Source organism: Syngnathus leptorhynchus, chromosome 16 (assembly GCF_054491065.1).
Source record: "Syngnathus leptorhynchus isolate UIUO chromosome 16, UIUO_Slep, whole genome shotgun sequence".
Classification (NCBI taxonomy): domain Eukaryota; kingdom Metazoa; phylum Chordata; class Actinopteri; order Syngnathiformes; family Syngnathidae; genus Syngnathus; species Syngnathus leptorhynchus.
The window spans coordinates 3,162,442-3,178,981 of record NC_141210.1 but is presented as its reverse complement, the minus strand read 5'-3'; the positions used below and the strand labels follow the sequence as shown (position 1 = coordinate 3,178,981).

General features: G+C 48.5%; 3 protein-coding genes across 7 annotated transcripts; all 3 read right to left on the bottom strand.

The window, feature by feature from the left end:
- Positions 1-207: 207 nt before the first annotated feature.
- Positions 208-5,452, bottom strand: cdc27 (cell division cycle 27). 4 transcript variants are annotated; one of them, XM_085933497.1, is made up of 20 exons: positions 5,293-5,452; positions 4,201-4,285; positions 3,979-4,126; positions 3,784-3,909; positions 3,618-3,715; positions 3,375-3,520; positions 3,041-3,261; positions 2,879-2,978; positions 2,692-2,801; positions 2,526-2,625; positions 2,253-2,433; positions 2,003-2,175; positions 1,755-1,907; positions 1,606-1,686; positions 1,350-1,477; positions 1,160-1,277; positions 928-1,056; positions 760-834; positions 552-681; positions 208-488 (listed from the first exon to the last, which is right to left on the bottom strand). In XM_085933497.1, exons 1-20 carry the CDS (start codon positions 5,317-5,319, stop codon positions 397-399), a joined length of 2,421 nt encoding a protein of 806 aa, XP_085789623.1. In that variant the 5' UTR covers positions 5,320-5,452; the 3' UTR covers positions 208-396. The 4 variants fall into 4 exon arrangements, with proteins under 4 accessions (XP_085789623.1, XP_085789624.1, XP_085789621.1 ...); XM_085933498.1 differs by having other exon boundaries at positions 4,210-4,285; XM_085933495.1 differs by having other exon boundaries at positions 208-681.
- A 362-nt stretch (positions 5,453-5,814) lies between these two features.
- On the bottom strand, positions 5,815-7,151 carry gh1 (growth hormone 1). 2 transcript variants are annotated; one of them, XM_085933503.1, is made up of 6 exons: positions 6,900-7,151; positions 6,689-6,825; positions 6,493-6,609; positions 6,184-6,334; positions 5,953-6,104; positions 5,815-5,877 (listed from the first exon to the last, which is right to left on the bottom strand). In XM_085933503.1, the coding sequence occupies exons 1-6, from the start codon at positions 6,907-6,909 to the stop codon at positions 5,815-5,817; spliced, it is 630 nt and encodes a 209-aa protein (XP_085789629.1). In that variant the 5' UTR covers positions 6,910-7,151. The 2 variants fall into 2 exon arrangements, with proteins under 2 accessions (XP_085789629.1, XP_085789630.1); XM_085933504.1 differs by having other exon boundaries at positions 5,953-6,099; positions 6,191-6,334.
- A 766-nt stretch (positions 7,152-7,917) lies between these two features.
- Positions 7,918-16,387, bottom strand: LOC147044133 (sodium channel protein type 4 subunit alpha B-like). The gene is made up of 29 exons (XM_085933494.1): positions 16,100-16,387; positions 15,316-15,499; positions 15,048-15,182; positions 14,849-14,966; positions 14,508-14,598; positions 14,303-14,431; positions 14,138-14,223; positions 13,833-14,021; positions 13,684-13,747; positions 13,460-13,601; positions 13,203-13,400; positions 12,792-13,136; positions 12,651-12,722; positions 12,487-12,579; positions 12,046-12,411; positions 11,765-11,969; positions 11,554-11,702; positions 11,413-11,482; positions 11,181-11,335; positions 10,935-11,108; positions 10,739-10,849; positions 10,396-10,668; positions 10,244-10,297; positions 10,000-10,137; positions 9,789-9,893; positions 9,421-9,691; positions 8,746-9,334; positions 8,491-8,635; positions 7,918-8,422 (listed from the first exon to the last, which is right to left on the bottom strand). The coding sequence occupies exons 1-29, from the start codon at positions 16,195-16,197 to the stop codon at positions 8,237-8,239; spliced, it is 4,935 nt and encodes a 1,644-aa protein (XP_085789620.1). The 5' UTR covers positions 16,198-16,387; the 3' UTR covers positions 7,918-8,236.
- Positions 16,388-16,540: the final 153 nt, after the last annotated feature.

The window sequence follows — 16,540 nt, the reverse complement described above, 5'->3', positions numbered from 1 at the left end:
AGACTACAGACTAGAATGTGACGATGGGAACCCCAAGTGGACAAAATTAGTACCTGCATTTCACATGGAAAATTTATCACACAAAGGTCCATCAGCTGCACTGAAAATGTGCCACAGCAATTATTTTATTTGTGATGACCGAGCCAAAACAAATTTAGTTCCATGTGCATGTTTGACTTGAAGCCTTAAAAAAAGTAGCGATCCCAGTGAGTTTTGGATGAAACATTTATTGATTAATTTCCATAACTATGATAAAAAGAACATAAAAAAAACACCTCTTGTATCAGAGATTGTGTTGAACGACAAAGGGGAGGGGGGGGAGGGAGCTCAACAGCAGCACAGTCTGCTTCAACCAATCGCAACATAAGAACAGATTCACGGGAGAACGCGGCGAGGTTAAAGGACGTCACTTTCGGCCGTGTGAAGCAGCGAGTCGTCGGCGTCCGTCATGATGCTGCTGTCCTGACTGTCGTCTGCCTCCACCGCGGCTGAAAGACAAGCGTGATGATGATGATGATGATGATGATGTCTTACATCCCACAGGCGCATACCTTCATCCTCGGGCAAGTATCTTTTATCGATGGCTTCTTTGATCTGGTTGTTTGCGCCTTTGGGGTCCAGATCCATGGCCCAGCTGAAGTTCATGAGTGCCAGGTGAGTCTGACCCAGTTTCTTGTACACCTGACGGACGCAAAAGCACAAATGAAAATACAAAACGCTCCTCTCATGCTGCTGGATTGCAAACGTGTGCAACCTCACCTTGCCGATGAGAAAATAAACCAGCGACTCTTTGGGAACTATCTGCTTCAACTCCTCCAGCTCTTGAAGGGCCGCCTGCATGCACGCAAACCAACAAATACAAAAGTGCTCTTCGATTTTTGGGGTCACAACGATTTTAGTTGAACTCGTCTGGCTGAAACGCGTTACCTTGTACTTGTCGTTGGCAAAGAGGATGGACGCTCGGTGGAACTTGCAGAGAGGATTCTTCGGGTCGATCCCGATTGCTTTGTTCAACGTCTCTAGAGCCGCGTCGGACTTCTTTAGGGCGTGCTGCACCTGCAATCGTTCCTTTATTATTTTGGAAGCAGTGAAACGGGCCCGAAACTGACTCGAGACGGGCGCCCGCTTGGGCACTCTTTAACGGGTGCAGCCAACGTACCACTCCAACGTGGCAGAGCAGCACGGAGCTCTGAGGATTAATGCTGAGTGCTTTCCGGAAGTGGATTTCCGCCAAGTTGAACTTCTCTTGCTTGAAGTAGATCATCCCCAGGCCGTACCTGCGGCGGTACGAGACGTTTTGTGCTAGGTTCTCAGCGGAGCGACGTTCTCTGCGCCGTCCTTCACGTTACCATGCGTTGTAGTGTCTGTTGCTGACTCGGATGGCGTTGCGGAAACAAGCCAGCGCTCGCTCCAGCTCCTCCGTCACGACAAACTCGTGGCCCAGTAGCGTGTAGGCGTACGCGAAGCTGGGATCCACCTGAACGGGGAAAACACCGCACGATTTCCTTTAGCCGCTTGAACGGCTTCTATCGAGCAAACTCTGCTTTGTGAGTGACGTCAGGTCGGCCGTGGACTCCGACCGTAACCGCGGCGACAGGAGCTCACCTGGATGGCTCTTTGAAAGAACTTAATGGCGATGTCGTGCTCCCTCTGTAGGCTGAAACAGTTTCCCGCCACGCACCAGGCCTGCGAGGATACAAGAGAGCCGGTGAGGACACTCGCGGCCGTCCGAGGGATGAAGACGTGAGCGAGACCTCGGGGCAGTTCTTGTCCATGTCCGTCAGGTCTTTGGACAAAGCAGACAGGGCGACGTCCTTCTGCAAGTGCCACAAGGTGGTGGAGTAGATCTCCATGCCTTCCACCCGGTACGACTCCATCCTGCGCACTTCACTGAACAAACGCTCCGCCTGGGCGCACAGCAAGGGGGCGCTCACGTCAACACGGCGCCAATTTCGTTGATCTGGTTTAAGACTTTACGGATGCGCCGCAGGGCGCTTCTCACCTGCGTGTACTCTGCCAGCTCAAAGTAGGCCCGGCCGATGTGCGTGAGGACCCAGCCCGTGTTGTAGTGCTGCGGCGGGAGGGAGGTGAGGATGGCGATGGCTTCTCGACAGTTGTACGAGCACAGCGCCTGGTAGCCGCGCCCCAGCTCCCGGAGCAAGGCCAGCACGCCGTCTGGAGACGTGGTGGCAAACTGATTCACTTGAGCGCGCCGCCGAGTGACAACGGCCGTGTATTTGAGCCAACGTTACCTGCGGCGGCTCTCTGGTGCTGCGGCACCTTGGCCTCGGACAAACTCAGACCCGGATCCAGGCGCAGGATGTCCAGGCTCTCGTTCAAGTTGCCGCTGTTTGCCGTCTTGGTGGATTTACATTTGGTTTTCCTGTTGGGAATCTTGGTGGGGAACTTCATCTTTAACTTCTTGCTGTTCTCCTGCAGGAGCAAAGTCACCGTCTGTCTTCAGAAGCCCTTCGCTCGTTCATTATCCCCAAATTTTGGAAAGAAGGTGTCCAAGTGCGTGCTACCTTGGCAGTGGAGCTGGCGCTGGTGAAGAGTCGGGAGCTTCTTCTGGGTTGAATGTTGGGAGGAGCCGACATGCTGGGACTGAGCACTTGAGGGGAACCGCTGCCACGCAAGGCGCAAGACAGCATTAGCCGGTGGGAGACGACAAACTGGCACAACAGCGGCTACCTGGTGTGGGGGGCCGAGGTCTGCGATGGGTTAAAGGGGATGGGGAGGACATCTCGACTATTCCCGCTCTGGCTGAAGACTGACTTGGACTGACTCATCCTGGACACAGTCTGACAGAGCACAAAAAATCATCTCAGATGTCTGAACTGGAGGCATCTGGAAGACAGCGTCAATCGAGGTTCACTACCTTCTTGCTGGAGGCTGTGGATTGGGTTTCCATACTGGTCGAATAGTTCTGCAGGTATGTTGGGTCGCCCGGGCTGGGCTCCAGTGGCAAGATGCCAAAGCTAGCCAAATAAGCACAGTCAGCATGAGGGAAGAAGGGACGTACACGTGCACAGGCACTCACCTGGGTGTGAGCGGGCTGAGCGCGGTGGGTCCTCCCAGTAAGCTCCGCCCACTCTTGGGCTTGTTCTGTTTGGCCAACAAGGAGCCGGCTGACCCGAGGGAGACGGGATTTCCCAACAGGGAGCCCGTCTCCGGCGAGATGAGGGACGAGTCGATGTAGGAGATCGACAAATCAGATGACTGCTTGCCGCTTGACGATTCTAAATTCAAACGATTGAGCTCCTGAAGAAGCAGAGGGAACAACAACAATGTTGATGCCTTTCCAAACCGGCTTAAAAAACAGAAAGAGAGAGAGAGCGAGAAACATTTTGGAAAAAAAAAAAAAAGAAAAGTACCAGTGTGTGCTGCGGCGTCTCCATGAAAGCAGTTTCCAGCCGATGCGAGGAGTTCTGTGCTGAGCTCACGGAAGTCGGGGCTGGGGGTACTGAGCAATGCTGCAAAGAGGACAATCTGAAGACCTGATCCGCATCTGCTTTGTCTCCTGAGACAGTCCAAACCCACGGCGGGAAAAGTACAATGAGACAGGGGTGCAAAAGTTCAAGGAAATTCTGCATTTGCGTCGGGTGCGAAGGCGTTACCTAGGAGACAAAGGTTCTGGAAAGGCGACCACAGGAACGGGTTGAGCGACAAGCTTCTCTGGAAGCACTCTGCACCTTTAGCAGCACGATCCGTTTTGCTGCTCACAGACAGACGGGCAGGTGAGACAGGCAGCCGAGGCCACGCGAGGCCACGGGGTCACCTCACCAGTAAATGTGTCCCAGCAGCGAGAGCGTGAAGGACGCCGAGTCGCCGAACTCCGTGACCAGGTCATCTTGAGTCTTCTGTTTGTTGAGCACGCCGCCAATGAGAACCTGCTCGCCTTCCGCCAATCTGGCACACCAGCAAAAAATGGCATCACGTCCTGTCCTTTGACTTAACTCTTCGCTTTGCGTTACTTACTTGCTGAGCTCCACGCAGCACTTGGCCAACAGGAAGCGCACCTGCGGCGTGGACGAACTGTGAGCCTTCAGCAGTCGGTAGGCCTTGTAAGGCTTCCCCGATCGATAGTAGCATGTCGCCAAAAGGTATAGCGCCTCCTCCGACCTCACTGACAGAGCACACAGGGCATGGGCTCAGTGTCTCACACACACACAAATGATTACCCAAGCCGGTGTCACGCACAAACGTTACCTTCAGCGTACAATCTCTCGGCAAGGAACACGGCATCCAGGTAGGCGTAGTGGTTGAGTGCTTGCCACACTGCAGCCTGGACACACACACACACACACACACACGTTCATTGGAAAAGAATCATACAAACATGCGACAGAGTGATGTCATCACGTGGAATGACAGCTCTGTTGCTAACACATTCAGCAACTAATATACCAAGATGGAACACGGCTCAGATGATGGAGAATACCCATCAACATCGTCCAACAAAGGCAGCACATACCGTGATCATGTTGAGCGTGAACATAATACATGTTCACAATCCACGTCGTCATGTTTCAGTTCAAGCAGACGTAATATAAATATAACAAATGTCACCAAGCTCTCCCTAATTCGGACACGGAAGCTAAGAGGCTGCTAGCTCCGATGCTAACAGACATCAAGATGCTCGCCGGTAGTGAGGCCATTTTAAAATTCTTCCACTTGTTCGTCCAAAATATCCACTGAAAGACAAACTGTTCAACTGTCATCAACACTTGCAAATCATTTGAGCAGGCGAGCCTGCAGAAATGCTTTTCGACGCGTTAGCTGCGACGACAACAGCTAGCAAAGCAGCCGCGTTAGCGACTCGTCTCGGTGTTAAATTAAACATTTGCGAGCAGGAAATACACAAACTTATTTTTCCTCATGCTGTCCTCGCTCTGGTCTCATTTGTTCCCCGGCAACGTGAATGTCAATTCGACGGACTTGTCCTGTTCTCTCTTTGCTCGCACTCTTTCGTCAACGCTGTTCCTCCAGCCGTAAAAAAATTGCAAGTCTCGCAGTTAACATTGGCGCTTGACCTTCGTGACACTTGCTTCAGGTGCAAATTTGGGGGGAAAAACGGCTTGCAAACTTAGCAAGCGGCTCCTCGCAGTCGTTGTGGAGACGGGAGGTCTGTCCCCGTGCGGCCCGAAGACGCACACCCTCGGGCGGACTGGAGGGGCAGCTGAGGCCGCCGGGACGCGGAACACCAGCGGCAGGCCTCGAGCAAGCGAATGAGCGTCCTCCACTCGTCCGTTCAGCTGGACAGTGTAAACTAAAGGTGGCTTTTGTTCTTACCTGGACGGGCTCCTGCAGCACCGTCATTCCGTCGCTGTCTTTCCAGCCGTTTCTTTCTTCTTCACCTCCGTCTGCGGCAGGATTTGAACATTCCGACCGTTAGCGGCCGAACTCAGCCGAAGAATGCCGAGCACGAGCGGAGAGCAGACCGGAAGTGGTGCAAAGCAAAGGAAGTTGTTGGCGTCCTCTAGTGGCTGCAGGGAGAACAAGCCGCACCGAGGTTGTAAATTGTAACGATACGCGTAATGTTGTCCTCAGTGGTAGTTGACCCCACTAGTAGATTTTTGTTCAATAAAACAACAAATAAAAACAACACAACCATTTAACATTATGAACAATCCGTTTTTTTTCATACTATGGCTGACAATAAGCATCACGGATCTCATAGATGACCTTTTTAGGGTTTTCATGAATTCACAACAAACTGCAAGAGCACAAACACTTTTATTTCACTGCATGACTTGAGCTGCATGTCAAATTGACAATATGAGCCAACAATATGCTAACTGAGAGAAGGTAGGTCTACAGAGTACAATTGGCCTCTGGTGACAGTCGACATTTGGCAACTGTCAGGTACGTCTCCACCTGCAGATATACAAATTAAAAAAAATGTTCATGTCATTGTTACAAAGACACAAACACACTCATTTGTGGACAGACCTTGTGCATGTCCTTCTTGAAGCACGCCAGTAGTTCATACATTCGTCCCAAGGACTCGTCATCCGTCACACTTTCATAATAATTCCCGTAGGGTGCCAGTTGGAGGGCGGAGCTGTCAGAAAACATCTCAGCTCCTTCTTGATTGGCCTGAAACGAAAAGTCAATTCCTTTCAAGATTGTCCTTACTGAAGACCCCACTTGCCAACGTGTGTGTGTTTGTGTGTGTGTGTTTTTTCACCCGAATCAGCAGGAGGATTCCCATCTTCAGCTCGGACAGTTTTGAAGAAACCTGATTTCTTGGAGCAGAACCGCCAGAGAGGGATCGGCTGGGAAATTCCCACGATTCCACCAGACGATAGGAGATGGACAGCAGCTTCAGAACCTAGACCCAGTACAATCAGTTATCTTCGTTTGTTCAACAGCAAGATGTGTCCAGACAAATTTGGACGTCTGGTCCAAGTTGGAGATTGAATTCATAAAATTGGTGAAAAGGATTGAAGAGGCTTGAGAAAAGACTTAGTTGAGGTTTTGTCCAATGACCGAGCTTCGTTGCGTTTCATGCTTGTCGAGGGGACTGATGATGTAATCGGAGTTGCAGAAATCCTGCAGGAAGATTTTGTTGAGCTGACGCTGATCTTCCATTTGCAGGGAACCCTCCTATGGAAAAAACAAAACACATTCAAACAGGAATGGACAAAATGGCGGCTGAACACTAGCCGGCGTCAGCAACACTCACAAAGTCCGAAAAGAGTCTCTGGGCGAGCAGGTGGAGGTGTTGCACTCGACTCACGGCGATGGCGAACACTCGCTGGCTGTCCGCCATCGGCTGGGAGGAGACGGCGGCCAACATCACGAGCGACAGGAAGAGAGCAACTGAAAAGTAAAAAAAAATTGGAATTGCACGACATTTACGAGGAAAAAGGTTGAACTTGAGAGGCCCGTCATACCTTTGTCCATGGTTTCTCGTCCGTTTGCTTTTCGGCGATGTCCTGGCTTGGCCACTTTATAGCGGCACAGTCATCATGATTACATGTATGAGCGAGGACATGGAGCCGCCGCGCTAACGACACATTGCGCCTCATATTTACGATTACAACTGTTTTACGGGACGAAATTCATTCTAGAAACGTCCACCAATGACGACTTGGGAAGGAGAACATTAAGGAACATAACATAAGATAAGAAATAAGTCTTTTTTGGAGTGACATCACACACGAATGTGAATAAGTCAGCGTTTTGGGACGTTGACACATCGACACGTATGAATGTTAACGAGCGGCGCCGGCGAAAAACAACCAACAGTACGTCAGCAATGTACTCAGCGACATTTCCACGTGTTTGTCTGAGAAACGCAATGACGATTCGCTTCCCTTTGGCGATATCAACCTCGGGCAAGACGCCATCCATTGTCGCCCGTCCATCCACCATCATTGTTTTCTCTTCAATCGTTACGCCATCATCACGATCCTTTCATTCCAATTCCAATGCAAGTTGGCTAGTATCGGGGCAATAGTATCGGCGTAACGATATCGTAACTTTTCCGAGTCGAATCAGAGTCAAATCGAACAGTGAGATTTGTTGCTGAGTCACTCTGGGTAAGCTGAGCTTCCATTTCCTTCTGGGAAGTTTCCCATGACAGCTGATTGTTTGGAATCATCACGGTGACCTTCACGTCGCGTCAATATTCACCGCCGTCCGACAGCCGATACAAAGCCTTGCATTTAAGCAGCAGCGCCCGCATTTTGTCTCCGTGGCGACGAGAAGCTGTGATGAACACAACCATTAAAGTGGCCATCAGGTGACCTTGATTTTCCAGGTGTGGAGAACTGGTTAAAAAATAAACTGTCATTTCACATTAGCTGGAAAGTGCAAAAAGAAAAGTCTCCAAACGGTTTCGGCAAAACAAAGCAGAAAGTAAAATGTATTCATTGTTTCTTACGCCATGAAAAAGCAAGGCTCCAAAAGTTGGTGGTAAAAAAAATCTTTTACTTCTTCAATCATATTCATCCCTCCGATCATGTCAACAAAAAATTGAACATTGTAGTGCTCACATCTGTTTTGTCATAATAAAAAATGTATATCTGCTGTTTAGTAAATGTATATATCTTCTTGCTCCAAAGCACAAATACTAAGCTTTTAAAAAAAAAGTAGGATACACGATTAAAATGGTTAGTATGATACAGCGATGTAAAATTCTTCAGGTTAACATTTTGTTGATCTGAAAGTGTTGAAAGCTGATGCCCTCTAGTGGTCGGATGTCACTGCACATGGTGAAGGGTACACCTCACGGTTCAATATCTCCATTTTGGGCTCCCGTTTGGACTGGCGACTGCGCCGCGTGTTTCCTGTACGCTCTCTGGATGACGATTGCGGCGTCATCTTCCCGCTTGCTGACGGCTTGATGGCGGGCCTTGAACATTTCCTCCATGCTAGCTTTTAGCTTGTCCTTCTCTCCTGACATTCCCTGCACCTGCACACAAACAAATGGAATTCTCAGCAATGCAATATGAAAAGCAAGAACAAATGAGATCACATGACCTGAGCAGTGAGGGCCAGCAGGAGGTCCAAATAGTGAATCTTGTCTTCAGGAACCAGAGGCAAATCCATGTTGCTCACTTTGATTCCGTTGGGTTTGGCGATCCTCAGCGGCTCTTTCAGACTGTCGCAGAAATCTGACAGCTGGCTAAAAGGCAGTGCAAGGTCATCAGCTAGCAACAATGTATTTGTATCTTAAAGTGAAACTTTAGTTCATGTGGACCCAATTTGGGTAAAAATTATGCAGCTGGAACTCACCTGGAGTGAATCAAGCCTGAGACGTGTGGGTCAAACTTCTCCCACGTGTCATAAAACATCTCGCAGAGCTCGTCAACGCTCTCCTCGGCGGCCATATTGAATTTTTCCAAAATGACGACGATGTACATGTTGACCACCACAAGGAGGGACATGATCACATAAGACGTGAGGAAGAGGATGCCCACCACCGGTCGACCGCAGTTTCCCACGTCCGGATCACAGTCCGGCGGCCCGTTCATGAGGGGCAGGAGCAATCCGTCCCACCCGGCCAACGTCGTCATGGTGAACATACAGATGAAGGCGTTCCCGAATGTCTCAAAATTAAACATGTCGTCCATCAGAGCTCCTTTCTTCACATAAGCAAAGTGTTTCATGCCAAAGACGCAGAAGGTGAACATGATGAGGAAGAGGAAGAGCCCGATGTTGAAGAGGGCAGGAAGTGACCTCATCAAAACATAGAGCAACCTTCGGACTCCCTTCGCAAAACGGAAGAGATGAAGAACCCGGAAGATGCGGGTCAATCGAATCACGCTGAACAATGTACGCGTCACGACAAAGTATTTCAGCAGCACATCTTCCAAGACCAATCCTGGAGGATAAAGAAAGTAATAGTGACTCTCATGACTTTGCTGGCGGAGTTAAGTAAATACGTAAATTTTTGTGTCATTGACTTACCCAAAATGAACAGAACAACCAGCACAAAGTCAAAGATGTTCCATCCGAACGCAAAGTAGTGCCGTCGGAGCGCAATCAGCTTCAGCACGCACTCGGCTGTGAAGATGATGATGATGGCAAAGTCGATCCAGAAGATAATATTGTCCTTTTCCATGCTTTGGTTCCACGTTCCCACCATCAAGACCAGCACTTGGATACAAGCGACCACCGTGAACGCGATATCGAAGAAGTCTTTGGTCACGAGGTCAAAGAGCAACCCCTGAATCTTGTTCTGAAGATGGACACGGAGACGAGCAGCAGAAAAATGCATCCGACTAAAACTATGTATCAGGCTGTGTTTGTTTACGTAGAAGAGGAATTGGACTCACTTGTGGCCGGGGAACAGACCTCTGGGTTTTCTTCCGGCTGAACGTCTTCAGGGAATCGTACAGTGTCATCTGGTCCTGTGTCATGAAAATTCCCGTTGCTCCCAAGTAAAAAAAAAATAATAATAATAATTAAAAATCAACTTCAATGAGTGCAAAAACACAAGAAGAACGACTCAAGTGTGTGTGTGTGTGTGTGCGTGTATAAACCTATCTTGGACTTCTGTCGCTTGAGGTGCTCAATGATAGTTCTGATGAGGAAGTTGAAAGTGAAGAAGGAGCCCAAAATGATGAAAAAGACGAAGTAGAGGGATGTAAACACGTTGGTCTCATACTCTGGCTGTGAATCAATCTGCATGCACACACACACACATACACAAACACACACAGTGAGCAATGTATCCAAGCTACCGGCTAGTTGCTCGCGTTTTCAATTTTATCAGCAGAGGTCGACTTACATATTTGGAGTCCATTGCTGCTTCCATTAAATTCAACCAGCCTTTAACAGTTGCCTGCCAAAAGCAATCAACCAACCAATCAATCAATCAATCAATCAATCATAAGGATAGTCGCTGAGACGATGAGCAGATCTAGCAGATGTCGGACTGACCACTTCCAGAAGCGAGAGGAAGCCCATCCCCACGTTGTCAAAATTGACTTGGAGATTCTTCCAGCGGACTTCAGAGTAGTTTTCTTCCATCAGCATGAAACACTCCGTCTTGTTGTTGACGTCTTGCATTGTCGAAGTGCTGTTGACGCAGGAATAAAATTTCCCGGCAAATAAATTCACTCCTATTATGCTGAAGATCAACCAGAAGGTCAGACAAGCCAGCAACACGTCCAAGATGGACGGGAAGACTCCGAAGAGTGTCGTCGCCACCACCTGAGAACCAGAGAAGAACTTGTAGACATTTTCGCCATTTTGGCCAAGTTCTGTCCTGGCGTCCGTTCACCTTTGTGCCACTGAAGCGAGACAAGAGCCTCAGAGGTCTCAGAGTTCTCAGCGACGTGACGGCTTTCAGCTGAGGGACGCCCAGGGTAGCAAGCGTGGAGAGTAGAGATATCTGGCGGACGAGGAGAAAGATTCGCTTGACGATTTCTCCATCAGTCTGCTAGCTTGACGTCACGAACCCACGCGTTTTGGCTTACGAGCACAACGAGGAAGTCGAGCCAGCACCAGGCGTCGGTGAAGTACTTTTTCAATCCACCGGCGAACCACTTGAGAAGCATCTCCACCACAAAGATGCACGTGAACAAGTAGTCGGCGTATTCCAAAACGCTCCCGAGCACAACTCGCTTCTCCAGATAGATGTCCTCGACGGCCTGCGCTCCAAGACGAGTTCCTCATCGTCAATATTTATAGTGACAACTTTTTGGGGCGAAATCGACATTTACCAGAGCGCAGCTGCTCAGGAGGATCACAATGGTCACAAAAGCCCCAAAACATTTGTGATCAACCACCGAGACGCACATTCTCCTCCAGTTGGACCAGATTTTGAGTCCTGCCGGACACGAGTCCATGTTGAGGACTGGACAGCAACGGTAACACTCTGAAAGAAACACACAGGCGGTGATCGGTTCCTGTTTCGATATGTAAACCTGTGTGTGTGTGTGTGTTTGTTTATACGGTCACAGAAGCACTGGGCAGGTGTGTCTTGGTCGTCGGGTTTGCGCAATCCCGCTGACGAGTCGGCGTGCTAGCAAAGAAGATGATTTCTTCTGATCACCCTGTTGCGTTCTCATGACGAAGACACATCAGTGAACTTACGTGCGAGTTCTTTTCTTCATCAGCATCTCCATTTGCAGATGCACTTTTGAAGGCTTCATCACAGGTCTTGACTTCAGATTCTGGCTCTTCGGAGTTTACGAAAGTAAGTGCCAAGAACTCCTTCTGGTCCGGTGCATCGCTCTTAAGACCTGACAGTGACATTCTGCATGATGACCGGGACGGAGAAAGCAAACAAGAAATAGGTTCTTACCAGGAGGATTCAGATTGATTTTCGTTTGGTCCTTCCATACCGTCTTCTTGCTCGGATGCCCCAGGACCTGGGACTTTACGCCCATCAAGGCTCCGCTGATCCGGTTGAGGGCCACCTGCAAATTCTTTTGTGCTTCTACCTCTGAAGCTGTCTGATGATTTCCGTTGGGTGATTTGATCAACAAGGCCAAGAACAGATTCAAAAGCTGCAAGATGGACAAGACATTAAACAAATCCTTGGATTGGTCAAGATCGTCAAAGAAGATCTCTCTGGTGACTCACCGCCAGCTTTGTGACCACCACCATGGTCGCGTAGAAGATGAGACACGCAGGCTCTCCTGCAATCCGCATGCAATCCCACATTGTCTCGATCCACTCTCCGCAAACCACTCGGAAGGTGAGGAGGAAGGCGTGGATGAAATCCGCCATGTGGTAGCGAGGAAGCAGGCAGTCTTCTGAGATGCGACACACATTGTCTGTGTAGTCCCTTCCAAAGATTCGAAATCCCATGGCCGCAAAGATGAAGATGATGATGAGCAGAAGAAGAGTGAAGCGCCTCAGAACGCCCAAGGAACTTCTGATGAGCTTGAGCAACGCGTTGAAGTTGGGCCACCACCTGGCCAACCTTAACACTCTCATCACATGGAACTGGGAAAACCAATCGAGCGAGACGCTTTCTTGAGCCCGAGGGAAAGAAGGAACGAGTCAAGTGACGGAACTCACCAATCTTAAAATGCTCAGTCCAGAAACAAAGACCAATCCAGACTCCAGCACTGTGACGACAGCGATGACCATGTCAAAGACGTTCCATCCAACCTGGAATCAGAACTCTTGTAAACCAAACGGGTTATTTGCTGTCACAGTAAAGTGAAGAGCCAAATTGGAACCTGGAAGAAGAAGTAGGGACCCGTGGCCAGAAATCTTAGGGCCACCTCAACTGCAAAAATCCCCGTGAAGACCTGAGGAGATCCATAAGTAAGTTCATTTGGAACTTTATTACGACGACTACAAAAAGACTCCGGACTGACCAGCGCCGCATTAGAGAGCATCTCATCAAACTGCTCCGTCAAGGGGAAATGCTCCATGGCCATGAAGACAATGTTGAGCAGGAGGCACGTGACGACGAAGAGATCGAAGAAGGGATCGGAGACGACGCGGTGGAGCAGCTGCTTAGGCCGGCAGCCGTCGCAACAGGTCCACTTGATGAAGATGGCGGTGAAACCCGAGCAGCACGGCGAACGTGGCCGTTGCTCGTCCTCACGCTCTGAAAGAACAACGAAATTTGAGAAAAAGCCCAAAATCGCCACAAGTGGTGTTTTGGGTGTGTCGACACCTGGACACGGCTTCTCGTCGAGGCAACCGTTGCCATCCACCTGCACACACACGCGTCAGCTGAATTAGATCTGGAGCATGACTTAGTAAGTTCCACCTCATCTAACCTTCTCTTGCTTCTTCAGCGTCTCCACAATTTCAGCATAGTCTTTGCTCCTCCGCTCGGCTTCGGCCGTCTCCGCCTGCTTCTCCTCCACAAACGCCACGGCGATCACTGCCACAATCAGACTCCCGAGAGAAAAAGAGGCCAGCAAAATGTCCGCCAAGAAGTTGACGGTGTAGATTTTGCCACCTGAGTGCAACATCTGCAGAGATAAACCAAAGGTCACATACTGACGTGATCCAGAAACGGACTTTCACTAACCAGTCGGAAAAGGTCCTCCCAGAAGTCCTGAGTCATCAATCTGAGTAGAGCCAGGAAAGCCCAACCAAAGGAATCAAAGTTTGTGTAGCCGTAATTTGGGTTTGTCCCCGTCATCAGACATATAAAACCTTCTGGGCAGGACCTAAACAATCCAAAGTGGGGACACATCATCACGATTCAGTCAGAATTCAACGGCGAGCGAATCGTGTTAACCGTTCACGTACCCGGCATCGGATCGGTTTCCACACAGCTGAGCTTCAGTGCGTCCAGGCGAGTAATAATAATTTGCTGTCAGACAATGCAGACAGGAGATATTTTCAAGCAGACGTCACACGTGATGGAGGAAGAAAAGAAAAAATGTTACGTTTTTTACCACGGTCGTTGATGTGGTCTACATACGAGTCGTTGCTTGAGGGTATCATCACACACTTGTTCAATAAGTAACCCATAAAGTTATGGAGCTCGAGTGCAGCGAGGACGCTCATGCACCCCAGGCTCAGGGCGATCACGTGACGCATCTTCCTCACCACTCGCGTGAGCGCTCCGAGTGTTTTCTTCACACCTGATGAGGTGAAATAAATAAAAAAAATAATAAAAAAGAGGCTAGCATGGGAGAGCCCACGGCCGATTAAAAAAAAAAAAATTCTTGAATTCTTGATTAATACGCATTGCACGCACTCGGTATGGCTGGGATGAGCTTAAATGCTGGGAGAACTTGCAGGAATCCAGAAAGGCTTCCCAAATTGACCATTTCCGTCAGATATCTGAAAAGAGAACACCTTTTTTCTTCATCTTCATCATTATCATCCTCCTGGCAAGTATGAATGTGCGATTGCGCATTACGCCGTGATGATGATCACCAAGTCCAGCCAGTTCCACGGATCCCTGAGGAAGGTGAACCGACCGACGCAGAAACCTCGAGCCGCGACTTTGACCAGCACCTCAATTACGTAGATGGCGATAATAGCAAACCTGCTCAACCGCACAAAAAGGCCTTTAATGGCATATTTGCGTACACTCGCAAGGTGTTGACAAGTCAGTAACTCACTTGGCAATCCTGGTCCACTCTAGAGGCTCTTGTACGGTCATGATCACGCAATTGGTCAAAATGGTTAGCAGGATAAAAGCTCGGAAAAGGGTGAACGTGATTAAGAAACAAACCCACACAATGATAAGACAGACGGACAGCTTTGTGTATAGATAAGCCAATATCGCCAGGGGGCGGTATTGCATCGCAAGGATGGACCATCCTTTGACTCTCCCTTATGTAATTTTACAACTCAAATTTATAATTAATAATTTATTAATTTAGAATTGTAAAGAATAAGGAGGTGTTTGTGTCTTCGTTCTTTCTAGATACGATTTGACACCAGTGGCCTAAAGGATATGAGTGAAGGAGGATCTTAATGGCAGAGGTCCTCACAAGGTTGAAAGCAGTCAGCATGTAACAAGCAGGATCAGCATTAAATCTGTGGATGACCTTTTGACCATCCAGAACGATGAAGACCTGTAGAGACAATGCCAGAATAAATCATATCATGATATCTGCAGAGAGATTAAGTTTGCCCAAGGGACAGTGTTCAGAGACCTTCTGTGATTGGTAGAAGGGATCTAGATCCTCCAGGGGGGTGTTGACAAATTCAGGGGATGGGTCCCCAAAGATGAAAGGGAGGGGCTTACCACTCTTCAAGTCACCTGCTGGATTCTGCTGTGCTACTGTCACCTGCCAATAAGAGAACTTGAATTTTTTTGGGGAGCGGCTTAAACGGATTAGTGGCATTTCCATTCATTTCAATTGCAGAAGACGACTTGAGATTGCTCAGTCAAGTTTCTCGAAGCAAAACCGCCAACTCTACCGAGATATTCTCATCTTCTCTTTTCTGTCGTTCCTTTTCTTGGACTTCACGGCATCGTTGGATCTCCTTCAGTGAGCCAGGTGTAAAATGCCTGAAGACATCCGTACCAACAGGGGGCAGAAGAGACACCGTCTTGCTGTTCTCCAACTGTGCCCGCAAAGCGCCGTTCCCGAGCAACATTTTCCTGTGTGTGGAAGTAAAAAGTGTGTGCACAAACAAAAGCATAAAAAACAATTGGGTTGTATTTTATTCATAAATGGATATTTTACTTGTTTGTGATGGTTTTCAATTCCAATTCCAAGAGAAAACACTGACTAAAATTGCACAAAAAATTTACACTGACGAATAACTGAGTATTTAATGGTATTACCATGTTGCAGGGGAAACACACCCAGCACAGGACAAACATGCAATCTCCACCCGTGGTGTCAAATCCAGGTCCAAAAGGTAAAAAAATCCTTACCATGTTTTGGCTTTAGCCACAGCTACTTGTTATCAACCAACCAGGTGAGCTAGCTAGCTCCTTTACCTGTGTGTGATTAGAAGCACCTTTGGCACGGGTTTTCTACTTTTTGGAACTGGATTTGACACTCCTGATCTCGATTGAATTTGAGATTTGTAGCTCAAAACAATGAGTTGCCTGTACAAAAAAAGTTACATGCAAAAAAAAAAAAAAAAAAAAAATGCAGTTTGCTAACAATATTTTGTGTGCAAGAAAACTGCATACAGGCGAATAAGCAAGCCAATAAAATCTGTGCATGATTATTTACTGCATCCAACTCACATTTCCGAAGTGAACGGCTTCAGTTGAGCAGCTCGCCTCACAGCTTCTTCTTGCTCCTTTGAATTCCCCCAAAAGTCCCAAAATGTTTTTCTTTTCATGGCTACAGCTCACACTCTCTGATAATTCTCTTCAATCTGGTCTGCTTCTTCACTCAGCTCTTCAGTCCCTTTCTGTACTTTCGGAGTTGACCCCTGCCAAGTGTTCTGTTGCCACGGCGATGTCTCGAATACTCTATGAGAATCTTTTGATAGAACTTTTGTACATTGAGTCCCTTCATGGACCTCACGATAGAGCCCCCTTTTTTCCCAAACAGAATTCCTGCTTCGGAGCCAATTTTTCCCGGAAAGATATTGTGTATTGTTCCAAAACATCTGGCAGATAGAGCTTCGCTGTTTCCCCATGAATCCTTTTGTGGACAACTTGGCGCATTGCCAAGCAGTC

What these genes read in the sequence shown, in the direction of transcription:
- LOC147044133 (XM_085933494.1), bottom strand. Translation starts at nt 16,197, where the DNA reads ATGAAAAGAAAAACATTTTGGGACTTTTGGGGGAATTCAAAGGAGCAA. An exon ending in TTGGTGATCATCATCACGGC is followed by an intron (nt 14,224 to 14,302) that starts GTAATGCGCAAT and finishes TTCTCTTTTCAG; the next exon opens with ATATCTGACGGAAATGGTCA. An exon ending in CTCGCTTCAGTGGCACAAAG is followed by an intron (nt 10,669 to 10,738) that starts GTGAACGGACGC and finishes TCTGGTTCTCAG; the next exon opens with GTGGTGGCGACGACACTCTT.
- cdc27 (XM_085933495.1), bottom strand. Translation starts at nt 5,319, where the DNA reads ATGACGGTGCTGCAGGAGCCCGTCCAG. An exon ending in TGCTGCGTGGAGCTCAGCAA is followed by an intron (nt 3,910 to 3,978) that starts GTAAGTAACGCA and finishes CTGGTGTGCCAG; the next exon opens with ATTGGCGGAAGGCGAGCAGG. An exon ending in TGGACAAGAACTGCCCCGAG is followed by an intron (nt 1,687 to 1,754) that starts GTCTCGCTCACG and finishes GTATCCTCGCAG; the next exon opens with GCCTGGTGCGTGGCGGGAAA.
- gh1 (XM_085933503.1), bottom strand. An exon ending in ATGAAACGCAACGAAGCTCG is followed by an intron (nt 6,335 to 6,492) that starts GTCATTGGACAA and finishes TACTGGGTCTAG; the next exon opens with GTTCTGAAGCTGCTGTCCAT. An exon ending in TCAAGAAGGACATGCACAAG is followed by an intron (nt 5,878 to 5,952) that starts GTCTGTCCACAA and finishes GTATATCTGCAG; the next exon opens with GTGGAGACGTACCTGACAGT.